A 16,466-nucleotide genomic window follows, 5' to 3' on the forward strand; every position below is an offset into this window, starting at 1 on the left:
ACATAATTTAATTTACAATGTAATTTCTAATATTTTGCAGTTATGAAAAACAGCTATAACCTAATTAATGCAAACTCTTTTTAAAACTGAAATAACCTTAGCTGACCCTACTTATCAAAGAGCAAAAAGATAAAGAAAGGAAATATAGGAAAAGTGCAATATTGCAGTTCCAGTTGATTACTGGGTAATTTGCCAATTGCAGATGTATTAATTTACACATAAAGTAATACATATTTACCTCTTTTGTGACAGTAAATTGAGATATGTATTTAATGTGTATACGCACAGCAGGATGTTAACTCCGATTATCATGGGCATACATTAGTTTAAATAAAGTATACTCTACCATTTTATATGATTTTAAAATACATTTCAGTTTTAAAAAGCAAACTGCATTCCTTTTAATTTTAGTTAGTTAGTTTTTAGTTAGCCCTTGTAAGTTTTATTGCTGCTGACTTTAACAAATTCATGAATTCTTGCTTCATAAATAAACATTATACAAGCTTGCATTCCTAGCAAGAAAAATAAAATATTTTTTTCATTTCAGTTGTGTTTATATTGCGCTGCTCCGTTATCGCATTGACGTAATTTGCCTTGATAATAAGCAAAACTCAACCAGCTACAATTCATCAGTAACATCAACATCGCTCTAAATTACAGCACGTATAAATGAACACTATATACGTTGCACAACAATCAAAAATACCAAGTGTGCGAAGATAAACAATTGTCCGATTAGTTACAACATCATGTTGAAACTTGCATTGTATAATAAAATGCGTACATACCAGTACAACATACGACATACGTTATCACTATAATCTTCCAGTTGTCGGGACTATATGCGGAGTGTTACAGTATACCTAATGCCCAAACAGCTACTAAATGTATGCAGTTACACTTTGGTTATAGCTAAAACACAATACCAGCTTATATTACGACGAGGTACAGCAGTAACAACCTAATTACAAATTATTATCATTCTTCCGCGGATGAATTCATGCTTGTTCTTTTGTTTATACCATATTTTGATCCAAAGTGCGAATGCAAACTGGTTTTGACGTGTTACGGGGAGTATTGGATTTGCCGCCAATCTTCATTATTAACGCCATTGTTTCATGCCGCATTTTTCTGTTAATATTGATTCAAAATTTTCATAAATTGTTTATAAAAATATACCTATACTTTTAATTATAACCTGACTTGTTGTTTAGGCAAAGATTTTATAGTTTCGCTGCTGGTATATGCAGGTAATACTGAAACAACATTTGTTTATGCAACTTGGCTTTTTTAACTTTTCATATTTACGTCTTTGTGAAAGAATGATTTCGCATTACGTCATCTGTTGTCATAAATACATTAGGGCAGCAAACTACGTCAAACACAACTTACGGTGATGCTAAATTGTAGAAAATAGGATTGAGGCATTCGCTGATACGAAGTGTAATGTATTCAAGTTGGCCAAACCACCATAGCATATATATGTGGAATTGGGTCTTTGGCTTAGACGTGGTTGCAACAAAGTGGAAAGCTTTCAAAGAAAGTATTAATATGAATGCGCTTGTCCAAAATTATTTGTGCGAAATATGCTTTAAACATAAAATCGTTCAGTTTGTTCTGGGTACGTGAGCTTAACTCAAACAGAGCAGTGTAATTGCTGTTTGAAGCCATATTATGACTTTAAAAATACAAAAGTTAATGAGCATTGGAAAATTAATTGCAATTTTTTCGAATGCAGTTTTACAACTCACAGCACGTCCCATGAACCTCTACCGACGATATAGTTATATGAGATGAAAGCCTTTAACCATATTTGTCAAACACTTAACCGACGCGAAGTTGGTTAACGTTTTTTTGATAGTGACTTCTTCGCAATTGAAGTTGATTATCGTTTCCTATAATTTTAGCCTAAAGAAAGTGGGATACAAGGCATATGTAACTGAGCTATGAGCTATTTTTAAAAGAGTTTTCTAAAAAAAAAAAAGAAAACGATAAAAAGATGTGGTGACTAAATATCAGGCTAGAAAGCCTAGAGTCTAGGCTGGAATGGCTGGAGCTAACATTGTCTGTGCGCAATAAAATCTCAGTTTATTATTCAAAACAACGGATAAATATACGCGATTTTGTTACTTTTCGAGTAAATTTACTCTTCAAGTTATCAACATTTAAGAAATTCTGCCGATTAATTAACTTTTTTTTTATGAGATTATGAATTTATGTTATGTCAAATTTATCAATGGCCGATTAATTATTAAAACGGATACCTTCAAGTATTTGTCCAAAATAACCTACAGAGTCAATTACCGATTTAATAAATTATCTGTATGCCGTTGAATTCTTGCAATTTTAATGTAATCTATCCGTTATGAACTAGTCCACATTTGTTAAATTTTTAATTTAATTTTTGAATTTATATTGTTGAATTTATTTTTACAATTTATTCTGTTGATTTATAGAGATTGTTGATTTATTGGAATTTAGAGAGTTTTTATTAATCTATTCAAATATATTGAAATTTGTATAAATTTATTTTCATTTGTATGTATTCTATAGTTTTTAGAAAAATTATTTTGTTTTGTATCAATTAAATTATTTTTTTAGATTTTGTTTCGGTTTTGACAATAATTTATTCTAATTTGTTCAAATATATTTGATTGTTTATAGGCTACGTTTATTTCAACTAAAGTGGGTTTTTTATGCATTTAATTTATAGTTTTTTGACTATTTTACATAAATGGTTAAATTAATTAAATAATTTAAATCTGTTTAAATTTATTCAGATTCACGCAAATTCTTTGGAATTTGTTTTAAATCATCACTTTTTACAACAAACAGCAAGTGTGTTAAAACGTTACCTATATACGTTTCGAATCAGTCCAAATAAGTAACCAAGGAACTGGCAACCAACTTCACGCCGCAAACATTCACTTTATATAATTTCCCGCAATGTTGCGAACGAGCTTGCAGAAGCACCACAAAGTTGTTTTCCAAAGAAACATGAAATGGATGTTATTATGATATTTACCTGTATGAGGAATGTATCCTAATGCAAATGATCCGACGATCAATAAAAGTTGCAAGACGGCCTTTTTTTCTTTCTTCTGCTGCTTTTGTTCTTGTGAGTTCTCCTTTTGGTGTTTTTTCTTCATAGCTGGTTATTATAAGTATGAAGCTCGGTTTTGTCTCATATAGCACAGTATAACTTGATATCTTTGTTATAAGCAAAGGTATATACTGTATTTTACTCGTTTTTATACTGTACCTTCATGTCTCTGGATTTTCCTCAAATAAATAATATAAACGATTCTAGTAGACAAAATAGTAATCAAGAGCATCGGAATGTAAAAGAAAATTGAGTATCCGACTTTTGAGTACATTTTGAGCATACCCAATCTGCAAAAATAATGCAATAAAACCGGTTATAACCAATAAGCCAGAACGTCCATGTTTCAACGCCAATTACCATCTTGGATTTCTGTTATTGCCAAACTTTTGTTTTGAATACAATCCTCACATTTTCAAAAGAATCAAGTTACCAAATTTAAACAAATTTTCCTCGCAAAAAACATACCATTTACCCGAAATAGCTTGCAAATAATATCCATTCTGACCTTTCTGTGTATGCGATGCAGGATGGCCATGTTCTCTCTGGGTTGGAAGCATGTCGATTTATAAGACGAGCACCAAATATAAATGCAAAAGGAATAAAACCTGCACCAAAAGAAATCACCCAAACGACGATAAGAGCCAACTAAAAACAAATTTAAATAATTAATTTTAAAACTAGGAAAAGGGGCGTTTGATGAATTTAAACAATGCGTTGTTTATGAATTGAGGCTTACAATTGGCTTAGATTTGAAGTAAAAAATTGAATGTGCAATATTTCACGGCATAAAAATACCTGCTTAATAGTGTTGTAAAGCACTTAATCATGTGTTAGTGTTATCCTATAGCAAATTTCTTGCTGTCATATTTATCTTCACCGCTGGCTAGCAACTGCCAGCCTTTGACAACTGCATGCGCAAAAGAATAAACTTTTTAAACTCATTTCAGTGATTTTATGTGTGATATTGACAAGTTGTTTGACATATTTGGTCAGGATGAAACACTAAGAATGAAACAAGAAGAAGAAGAAGAAAAGAAACTAAAATTCAATAAGTCGGATTTGGGGCTTTGTTATAATTGAAGTGGTCCATGGGCACAAAACTGTTAAGGGATTGTGGGAAGTTCAGCTACTAGTGACATTAATTAATTATCAAACTGTCTCATGCTAGATGGTAGACATCAGCTTGTTGCATCCTTCGGTTTTAAGTCTCCGTTCAGCAGCCGTCAACATCATTAAGTTCATTAGCAGAATGTTGTGTCAAAATGTACTTCCAATTTGGTTAGAAATTAAGCATCAGCACAGAATTACAGATGGACCAAAAAAGTTTTATCACATAAATCAACGAGTTTTGACGTTTTCAAACATCAAAGTAAGAGATGTTGCACTCATTGTCCTCAAAAGAAATGCTTTTTTTGCACACCACAAAAATATACTGTTGGCAAATGATGACCAAATGACTCGTGATTTGGCTGTTACGAAAGTCCTCAGTCCTCAGTACTCACTTACAAAAGTCCTCAGAGTCAACCGTAATGAAACAGAAGCTTCAGCATCTTCTACAGCTGTAAAAAAAAATTATACCTCCAACCATCATTGAGAAGACAGATGGTTACAACAAAATGATGATATAAATGCAATTAAAACACAACGGCTGGTTATTTTGCAATCTTTCCACACCCAAGCAGTGTAAAGACACTTTAAGATATTAACAGAAGCTTACGCATCAATTTCAGGTTTAGAAAAAAGAGATGGACAAATTAGACAAAACATTAAATTAAGAAAGTTAATTAAAAAATTCAATATCAAGAGTCAGTGTGAGAAGTGATTTTTCTGCTTCTGTATAGCCATTATATTGTTTTAATTCTTTTGTAATGTGTTAAACCTTTTTGGATGTTGGATGAAGTTTTAGTAACTTTTGCATTTCAATCGGTTTTTCTTTATATGTTCGTTTCTGTTGATATTAGGAGAAAATATTGAATTAGAGAAGGTATAAAAATAGTTATTCTGCAACTTTTAAGACTACAACCAGCTTTGTAGTGTCAGCGGTTTTCGACTTTTGGTATTTCTGATGAATTTGACCCCTTATTAACCTTTGGGGCATGGTTGTCATGTTTTCTGCTAACCACCCAAATCTATTTGGGGTATAGTTTTATGACCAAAAGCAGGTGTTCAGTTACCTTCTTTTTTAATTGTCAAAAATTTTGATTTTTTACTCCATCCCAGTGGTTATTCCCTTAAAACAGAATAAATCCTAACAAAAATTTAGAGTGTAGCTTCTTTAAGAAGAATAGCCTGTTCACTGTACTGGTTACACGGCAACTTCAGCAGCCAATCTTATGAAAAACATGGTGTTCTGAACTTCTTTGGAGCCCATCAGTTAAGTCGAAAGAAGATTCTTAACGTTTCGGCAACCCAAGAACTTTACTGCTGCCCAGGCTTGCGTCCCGCAACGGTTACTCCAGTGTCGTTATCCAAGCCGTAACAAGGCATGGGAGACGGCAGTTACGAGAATGAAATTACGAAATCTAACAGTGCTTTGTTGTCCGCCCGACGTGACGCACTGCGTGATGCCTTACCTTTACGTGTTTGATCGTAATGCGGTTGAACCAATGAGGATACATAATTGACGTTAAGCGGAAGAAAGCAAACAACAATATATGAAGTGACGTTGCTACAGATGTAAAATTGTCTCCACCCCAAAATATCTGTAAAGTTTTAAAGAAGTGATTGGTTCATCTGAATCACAAAGCTATTGTTGAAAAGAGTAAATTAGAGCAAAACCTTTGGATAAAAACATTTAAGCTATAGTTTTTCTTTGTTAATGTTAGATTATTATACAGATTTAAATTATATTGTTAAATGTTTATATTAATAGTTTAAGTTTATAACCAACCAACCAACTAACTAATTAACTTTCAAGTTGGCCAAATCTATTTTTTATCTTTTAGAAAAGACAAATCCATACTTTGTATATAATTATAGATATGAAATCACACATGCATTTCTAATCATATTTAGTACTTTGCACAAAGCATCCGAAAGGTTCCAAGAAAGAAAACCCCAAGTGCGTCGATATAAGAAGAGAGGACTGAGCAATGCTGATATAAGGTCAGAAAAGCAAATGCTGAAGATGACGTAGTTGAACTTTGACCTAAACTCAAAATTTTTTGAAGAATGTTATTGTATTTAAGTGAGTACCTCTTTGTTTATTTGGATGTAGATTAAAATAATTTATTTATTTTGAAATTTTCACGCCAATAACATGTCATATATGTTATAACCTTATACGTTGACATTGTGTTAAGAAAAATTGTTTAAACAGAAGCAAAGAAAATATTTGTCTCACTTTAACTTCGGCGATCGGTAAATGACGATGATTGTCACAATGTTTCCAACAACTCCAAAGACAAAGAGAGGAAATATAATGGAAGCTGTGATTGCAATTTCGGTTTCACCAAACATCAGCCTGAAATTAACATATATTAAACAAAGTTACAGCTGCCACTGAGAGAAGGGAGCATTATGGGCCACTGCCACGAACCCAAGTTTTTGGCACCATAGAGGACTTTATTGTATGTATATTATATATATATTTACATATATCGTAAGTTATGTACATCAGGAAACTTGACTGAATTCTTTTGATCACAAAAAATAGACTAATTATACGGCGTTGTATATTGGTCGCAATAAATTAGTTGCTAGGCTTTAGTTCGATTAATTGCATCGCGTTGACTGAAATCTGGTGGAGCAAAGCGAATTTTTGAATTAAATCTGTTGTATGTACAAAAATGGGAATACAATTTATTTGCAGCCAATTTTAAGCATTTTTTATAGCGTAAATGTTTTGGGCTCCCGGTGGGCAAACTCGATAGTTTTAGGCCCAGATCTCGAAACGTGTCTCGCTCAACACAATTTTAAATATGTAACGGAAAAAATACTTACTTGAACGTATCATTTGCCAAACTCAGCATGTCTGTAGTAGAAATAACCTTGCTTGTTGGTGATTCGCTAAACGACATGATTCTTACTCTTACTATAACCTAACTGGAATCTAAAGGCTCTGCTACTTTTGAGATCGTCTGTGAGATTATGAAGAATCTTCAACCGCGTTGGAAAAGTATCCGTTTCTAAAGAAATATGTAGTCGATTAAATATTCATCATTAATTATGACGCTACAATTGAAGAATTTCTGTTAACACTCATGCATATTTAAAGAAAAATGAGTTTCCCATGCACGAAAGCAGCTTTTAGGCCACTATAAGATATATAGATGAAAGTAATTCAGTTGTGTCTCAAAATTCGCAAAATAAAACAACAGATAAGGTGTATAAAAATACAATGACCAAGTTAATTATTGAAATTCTTACAAGCTCCAGAAACTATTATTAATATTATCATCACGTATACAAACATACGGACCCAATATCATATATGCACCGTCCCGAATCAAATCAATCGTTATTCAATTCTTTTTTATGAAAAATAAATATTCAGTATTTACAAAACTTTTGTAAGCTATTCGTCACAGCTTCAATTTGGTACTAAATTTAAAAAAGTATAATCAATGTTAAATTGGATTGTAGCTTAACCTCTAATTTTTGCAATATAAAGAAATAAAATGCTATTTTTGATCAATTAATATGCATATGATGAGAAATATTTCTATTTTCAATCTTGATTTGTCAAAAATCGTGCTTTTCTTGTTGATTTTTAAATGTTTTTAACTTAGTTAATTACTTTATCGCATTTTTTTTCCAGCTATGCGGCGCAGCAAGTAGGCAAGAGCTCCACAAATTTATCTTTAAACTGAATTTTCTTCCGAGAAAGAACGCAATATTGTGGCGGGTTTTAGTGAATCACTTCTAGTTTTACAATGCTTTCATTATCGAGTGAGAATTGTGAGCAGACATAAAATTGCAATTAGACTCATTTTTATAATTGCTTTTCATTTTCATGTTATTTTTTTAATTGGTTCACCGTAAAGGTTTCAAAATTTAAAAATGAAGCCGCATTAAAATTTGTTTGGCAACTACTGCTGTGTTGAACTAAATCTGTTTGAGACGTAATAAGTGCTTGTTAATGTGCTAACATTAATCGAAGAATCTGGTTGCATTTAAAAAATTGAACTGAACAATTAATTTATGCGCTCTCATGAAGAAGTGTTGTGTAAAATAATATCAAAAATAGTCCGTATATGCAATTTAACAAATTTGTTGTAGGCCTAAACATATGACACCGAATATACTATATAGTTGTCTCAAATCACTAACTCCTTCATGGTGCAAAACCGTTAAAACAATCGTTTATGCAGAACTGAGATTGACTGAAAAATACAAAATGTTTGGTATAAATTTGTTTTTCTATAGGTCTGCGTTTTACTCATCCCATTCCTTCCTGCAGGAAGGCGTAGTTACGGATGCATCATCACGAACGCCTGCTATGAAAGAAGAAACAGTAGATTGTTAATAGTTATGCCTTGCCCCACCCAGCCCTCTCGACTTTGAAAGTGTGTTCGAACAAGTCCGTCCGAACAAACTTTTTCGTTCGTTTATCAATGTCTCGGATGTCCAGCAACACATTTCAAGAGGGTGCAGCATTTGTACGAACATCTTAAAAGTCGAGGGTGTAGAGCGATCTCAGACGATTTTCAAGTCACTGGCGAAGACTGAAGTAGATTAACGATCAATGGTAGCACCTATGTTATTCGTTCTAGTGATAACCTGGACGCCGTAACGACCCGCATCCATTGCTTACTTAACATCCTAAAAACACCTCATAAACTTTTCTATAATCGTTTACCGGCTAAACCTTCAAAAAACTAAAAAATTGACAACAGTCTTACAAGAGAACGGTAGGTTTCCGCCAAATCCGCAGCCGGTCTATTGCCACCTGACTTCACTAGGCTTACCAAAATTTCTGCAATAGTTTACTATACTTGGGACAAAAAAACTTTGCACGTGGCCATCGCACCAACTCCCGTTGATCGCTCTGGTAGGATTTCGAGTGTGAAATCCTGCACAGTTTGGTAGTCTGTTAGTGTTTTTCCAGGCATTGCTTGTAACAAAGCAGCCTCCACTCTTTTGGAAAAGCTCAATGCTGAGAAACTAGCGCGGTGGGTAAAATCTGTCAAAGCCATCCACTTTTCAAACTCCAGACGCAAAACATGGAGCATTTTGTGCAATCCTACTGGCCGGTCAGTTTCTCAGTTCCTCAGCAGCGCTTGTTTTATCGGGTATAAAACAGCACTAGGCTGTACGTATATGCTGCACATTTTTATTAATATTCGCTTTTATTAATACTCTCAATATTGTCCTGATTCTGATAAGAGCATATACATTAGCATAACTGTCAAACATAGGAAAAGCAACATTGCACTGAGAGAAAATAAACTATTCGCATCGAAAGAAAAACATCATAACCGCTGGTATTTTGCACCAAACAACTAATACCATCTTTACATGTGGCCAAGACACAGCATCAGGTGGTGAGATAAAACACAGCAACAAACTGATTCAATGGTTTAAAGATAATGATAACTTCCGTTTTTCCGCAATTCAATTTATGCTCATTGTTTTGTTATAACCTACAGGTATATATTTCACTCACTTGTATTGCGATTGCAAAATAACGGTAACAATCAACATGTTTTTGATAGCTTTGAAGATGAAAAAAGCAACAAAAATCTAAGCCGAAATGGCAGCAGTTTCGGGTCAAGGAAATGGTGTTCCAATCAATTCATATAACACTTTTGCGAAATGTGTACAAACCATTTGTCATGTTAGTTGTATACAGAAAACAGCAAATGAAAATGCCTCGTTTTATAGTTATAGTACAAAGCTATTAGTTTAACCCTTATTAGCACATGCGTTGACATTTTGTCAAAATCGATTTTTTGTTTGAAATTGCTCTCGTACTTTATGCACTAGCTCAGCAACATCCAGTGACGATGGAGAACTTCTGAATAGCTTACTTCTATAGCAATTTCAAAACGTTTCAATGTTTCCACAATGAGTTATTTGCGTTTTAACTTAACCGGCACATCTGTTGACAAAATGTCAACAATCAGATTCACGTTGTTTAAATGCCTGCAACAGTACGCGTGGACAAACTGCTTAACTGCAGTCTATGACGTAATAAACGTGTCTGGTTTGTTCATCATCGGCTATTGTTTTCTCCTTATTGTTCACAGTAAATACCATTTCCCTACACTTCACAGTAGGCTTGTTTTTTGTCAGAAAGGTACATAGAACTAGGAAGTAAGTTGGATTATCAAATTGCTTAGCTTTCCTGGTGTAAACAGCTGCAGCATAAGGGAAAGAAATAGTATGCTAGCTTATTTTACAGGAACGTTGCATGTGTATTTAGTTAATCACTGTCTAACTAGAAGGAGTTAGATTGTCAGTTGATATAACTCAGAAAAAAATTATTGTCTAACCAGTTGTGTCGCAAACGTTTGCCTTAGCTCTAACTAGCTCTTACAAGATACTTATCATGAAATGCTAACCATTTTTAATTGAAAGGTTGTTTCGGTTAATTACAGTAAGGTGCAAATTCACTGATGGACAGACAGAGAAGATATACATTTCAAGAGGCCCTGAAACAACTGAAAATAACTTCTGATGATGTTGATAGCGACTCTAATGATGAGGCTACAAGTAGTAGTGAATGTGAGTCCATACTAGATGTTGATGAACTGCCTTTGGAAGAGGAAGAGCTGTCCGATATAGATGTCTTTGAGGAAGAAAGTGAAGATGACGAGACTGGTAGTGATGCAGATCAAGAATCTAATGATGGTTCCTTAGAAGATGAAGATCAAGTACCAATAATAGCTGGCAATGCAACCTATTATGCAAATCCTTTTCCAGGCAGATTCAGAAGAAGAAATATATTGACGCAACAGCCTCGGATTGATGCTGCTCCTGAACTTGAAGTGGATGCCTTCAAATTATTTTATCTGCCTGAAATTATACTTCAGATAGTACGTGAGACAAACAGAAAAGCGAGGGACGTGAGACACGAATGTAAGCTGTTGCCAAATTCTATACACAAAAACTTCACAATTGAAGAAGTTGAGGCAGGTCTTGCAATTATGATACGTGCTGGCTTGGACAGAGATAATTTCACCGATTTACGTCGATTGTGGGATCCTCTTGATAGTAGGCCGAAGATGCTGCAGATGTGCAAAGCATACTCGATCTGCATGTGTCACATGTAGCCGACGGGTTTGCCCACGACACAGAAAACTTCAGAAGAACCAATATTGCCTTGAATGCTGAACAATATGTTGTAGTGTTCCACGTTTTTTCGTTTTTGTGTTTGAAATATACTTGACAAAACTTCGCTTGTTAAGATTTCTTTGCATTTTATCTGAGAGCTAGTAAGCCGAATCTATGTCCTGGGTAGGAAGAAGACCTTCCAAATAGGATTAATGATTGTTTTGTTAAGGTTTTTACAACATCAAATCATCTAAAATAACAACATGACTTTGATACCAGCGCATTTGTATCGAAATACACAAGAAAATGCCATGTTGACAATTTGTCAACATATGTGCCGATTAAGTTACCTAAAATCCCTGTGCTAATAAGGGTTAAAATATAAGCTGCAAGCATTTGATTTACGTACATGCAATGCAGTCCTTTCTTAAATTACGCTATAAAAGACCATAAATTTGCAATCATATATAAGAGCAATAAAACTTTAAGCTGCAAATACTTCGATTCAGAGAAATAAAGCAAGACACAAAGTAAAGTGATTCATTTTTTTGGCGAGCAGATTCTTTCACATTGCTTTGTTTGTTGTAACCTTGTCAACATTGTTAACGGAAACTGGTTTTAGCTTGATGCTGCTGATAACGGATCGCCGCAAATCTGTTTGATAGTTGTCTTTGTTTCTTTTCGGATTTTTCTGTTAATATTGAAAAAAGACTTTTTAAAAAGAATATGTCTACACATAAAGCTATAGACCAGATGATACAGCTTAAAATGCATTTATCCACCTCTGCTGTAATCGGACTTAGAATTTCGGCTGATGATCAAAGGGGTTTTTAATCTTACAGTAGGCAGGTTGCAGTAGGTTACTTTAAGAAGGTTACAGTATTATGAATACAATAGAATAACATAGAAACGCGTGTCAATTTCCCTTGCCGTTTCTATTTGGTAACTATATATTTATGCTTTTCTTCAATTGCAGTAAGAACCAGCATCGTGTCACATAGTGCTGTACTTACGGTGAAGCTAGGTTGTAGAAAACAGGATTGAGGCATTCGCTAACCCGAAGTGTGATATATTCGATTTGGCCCAACCACCACTGGAAATATACTTCAGAATTGGTCCATGGCAAAATCGTGTTTACGTAGATGTGGTAGGCTTTCATTTAAAATAAATAAAACAAGAATTAAAACTACACAGCCGTATGTAAAACTGCTTTGATTTTAGTTACCGTTTTTCTATTTTGAAGTAATATCTCAGTTTCTTTATTTGCAAGACTAGGGATGACATTCAAAGTCCACCATACTTCATATCAAAAAAAATTACCAATAAAATATTGTGCTTCAAAGAAAGAAAAATGTAGGTTATTTGATCGGAACACTTAGGAACCTACCAGTATGCGGGATATATCCCAGTGCAAATGATCCAACAATCAAGAAAAGTTGCAGAATTGCACCTTTTTCTTTATTCTGCTGCTTCAGCTCATTTGAGTTTTCATTCTGAGGTTTTTTCTTCATTGCTGAACATTAAGTAGAAGGTATAGATTAACAAAAAATCTTTCGGCGAATAAACTTGAATTTGGATGTACAGTATAAAGTCTTCATATGAGCACCGGTCTCGGTATACCTTCACGTCTCTGTCGTTTCCGCGAATAAATAAACCAAGCAATTTTAAGCGATAAAACAGTAATCAAGATCATGGGAATGTAGAAGAATAATGAATATCCTATTTTCGAGTACATCAACATCATAGGAACTCTACAAAATTACACCAGTTACTTATTTAACTGATATAACAGGGCACAGCGCCTTCGTTTATATTTAGCCAAATTTTTTAAACATATATTTCAAAGCTTTGTAATATCAACGTCTAAGCTTCAAATCAAGAATGTACATTGTGGATCTGTTGTAAAATTTGAGATCGGTTAAAAAAGTACGCCTAGACAAAAATCACTAAAAAACACAAGTTTTAGCTACCAGCAAGAGACGTAACTTAATACGAGTACAACTTGCCTTTCCTCGTATACCGTGCAGGACGGCCATGATCGTGCGGGGATGTAAAATCGTCGATCTATTTCACGAACACCAAACATGATTACGAATGGAACTACACCCACTCCAACAGAAATCATCCAAACAACCAAAAGAATGATCTAAATTCGGTTTAATATTGTAGGTTTCATAAATATACCTTATACTTATATATTTTAGCTTAACCTTTACCTACAAATTATAGGAAAAATGATGACTAAAAAGATAGAAGAATGCTTTTTTGTAACAGTTGATTCGATTGCCAAAGCATATAAGGAAATTTCTAATATAGATCACACTGGTCAACATAAAATTCGGTACCTGGTATGTTAGAACTATTTTTGGGTATAGCCTATTTGGGGCGCTGATTCCAAAAATGACTGTTTTTTCCATCAGCTTTAGTTTATGAGATATGGTGACCCCCTGTGATGGTGACTTTTGTCCATTTTTCAGATCGATTAACAACGTTTTTCTCACCTACTTTCATTTCATTTCTCGAAGCCCATTCTTTTGTTGTCCAGTGTTCACTTCTTGCTCTACTGTCTCACAAACAGAGAAAACATGGGTAATACTTTGTTTACCCGCTAGTAGGTGATAGTTAGCAAGTGATAACACTGAATATGAAGGCACTATGGGATTTGGCAGCAATTGAAATATAACTTTGAAACTGAGTAACTTAAAATTTTGGTAGCTTTTAAACCATTCAACTACCTCATTGCATTTACTGTTAATTTCCTGTTGCAAAATTAATGACGCTTCGGCATAAAAGGCATGATGCAGCAGGGTAGTCCTATAGGCCACAGTAAGTAGTTGACCAAACTGTAGATATACAGTATCTCAAACACTAGAGTTGATGAGAAAAAACTGATTACATTTTTGGAATCGGTGCTGCAAATATACCCCAAAGTAGGTCCAACAATTCAGGCAGCAAAGAAAAAAACTTTTTGTTTACCGGTGCTATATATGCAATATAAATTCGTGATAAACTAGTTAAATAAAGGTCATTGTTTAACTTTCACAATTTATTTTTCGGTTCGGTCTCACTAATTCATCAAAAAAATAAGGTATATATCCGTCTTACCTTTACATGTTTGCTGGTGATTCGTTTGAATCGATGTGGATACATTAATGAAATAAAGCGGAAGAAAGCAAACAATAATATATGAAATGACGTTGCCACAGATGTAAAATTATCACCACCCCAAAATATCTGCAATTTTTTATAGAGTCGTAAAGGGTTTGCCAACCAAGTCAAAAAACCCATAATCAAAAAAATTTAAGTTTGAAGATGTACCAAATTGCTGCAATTAACCCAATTAAAGCAGATTTAATCATCAGTAGCAGATTTAACATGAATATAAGTAGGCCTATAATACGAATAAACTTGCTCTCATTGTGCTAACCCCTGCAATTTGGAACAACCAGTCTGTTTCAACTTTCAAGTTATTGGTAGGAAAAAACAGGGGATAAAAATCTAAACGTTGCCATCAGTTAGTTACCTTATAACGTTTCATTACGTAATAGATTTTACAACGCCTTTATACTTATAGTAACGCAGAAGTAAAAAAAATTAACCAGAAAAAAGACTTCAAATGCATAAAAATAGTGGTAAAAGCACGAAGTGTAAAAATCATTTCAAACTTCTTTTTTTGAAAAACATCACGCCGCTCATCAAACTAGGACAAGATGGTGAAAATTACGCACGGACAATAACCAAGCGATTTTTATATAGATTTAAACTACAGTATTTCCTATTTACTAGATTTGTAGCATAGTTAAGACGACCAACAAGTCGCATACGCATTTTGCCTACAGAGTATTACCCCGCATAAGAAATTTGGAATGTCCCACGATAGAAAACCCCAAGTGCGTTGGTACACATAAAGAGGACTTAAAATTGCTGATATAAGGTCAGAAAGGCAAATGCTGAGGATGATGTAGTGGAACGTTGACCTAAAGTAAAGTTTTGTCTCTCTTTAATACTTGTTGTTAATCAGTTTAAGTAACTTATTTGTTCTAATATTTTAATGGCAACATAGCATATACATTCTTCACATCACGTGATTGGTGCATAAACTGCATTTATATTACTTGTCAAATATGAAGAAAACGTGCTTTAACACAAGAAAACAATAGATAAATTTTACTTCAATTTCGGCGATCGGTAAATGACGACGATGGTCAACACATTCCCGATAATTCCAAAGATGAAAAGAGGAAACATAATCGAAGCCGTGATTGCGATTTCAGTTCCGCCAAATACCGGCCTTAAAATTAAGCAAATATAACGTTTGAATAAATCGCAAAAATTTAGTATAAGCTATGAACATTAAACACTTACTTATACGTACTACTTGTGAAGTTTACGTAAGAAGCAGCAGTGGATGAAGAAGCATCGCTGGTTGGTGTTTCAGTAAATAATGACATCTCTCTTACTTTAGCTATACCTAGTGCTGTTTTCTAGTTGATTGGGAGTCGAAGTTTGAAATTATATTTAAAGAAAGCTTTGTGGCAGTAAACTATAGAGATTTTATTTGGAAAAAATATGATACACCACAAAATCAAAACATTTTTTCAGACGTCGAAGACGACGAAGTCTGCAAGTATCATCGAATCAAAAAAAAAAATTTTTTTCAGACGCAAATGTGTCTTCGTATAGAATTCGCATGTCACTTGTCGCAAATTCAGTGTGTTAGTAGCATAGTTTTCACTCAGCATTTTCGCTGCTGTGTTTTTTGATCGGAGTGTTGTTTGTCACACAATAAATACACACCACGTGTATTCATTGTTGCATACGAGGACAATGTGCAAACGTGTCATTTTTGTCGCGTTTTGCTCGCCTTTTCACAACATCACATTTATTGAAATCCAGTGGTGATCAGCAACGAAATAGGTTTAGTTAAATTTAAGTACAGTTCTTCTACTTAAGCTATACTTAAGTAGTTTTGTCTATGAGTACTTCTTCTAAGTTATTCTTAAGTAGAGCTTAGGCCAAAGTAACGTACTTAAGTAAGCTCACCATGTGCCTAAGAAGTGAAATCATAACAATCAACCTTCAAGAAAGTGAAAAGCGCTTATATTAGTTACAAAAATTTAGCTATAACGAAAACAAAATAAAA

At 33.9% G+C, this 16,466-nt stretch overlaps 1 protein-coding gene across 1 annotated transcript; it reads right to left on the reverse strand.

The window, feature by feature from the left end:
• Positions 1–11,941: 11,941 nt before the first annotated feature.
• LOC143449148 (growth hormone secretagogue receptor type 1-like) lies at positions 11,942–15,803 on the reverse strand. Its single transcript, XM_076949244.1, has 9 exons — positions 15,689–15,803; positions 15,495–15,614; positions 15,171–15,300; positions 14,429–14,557; positions 13,330–13,469; positions 12,944–13,074; positions 12,711–12,836; positions 12,337–12,475; positions 11,942–12,014 (listed from the first exon to the last, which is right to left on the reverse strand). The coding sequence occupies exons 1-9, from the start codon at positions 15,772–15,774 to the stop codon at positions 11,942–11,944; spliced, it is 1,074 nt and encodes a 357-aa protein (XP_076805359.1). The 5' UTR covers positions 15,775–15,803.
• Positions 15,804–16,466: the final 663 nt, after the last annotated feature.

The sequence above is a fragment of the Clavelina lepadiformis genome, chromosome 1 (assembly GCF_947623445.1).
Source record: "Clavelina lepadiformis chromosome 1, kaClaLepa1.1, whole genome shotgun sequence".
In the NCBI taxonomy this organism is placed as follows: Eukaryota; Metazoa; Chordata; class Ascidiacea; order Aplousobranchia; family Clavelinidae; genus Clavelina; species Clavelina lepadiformis.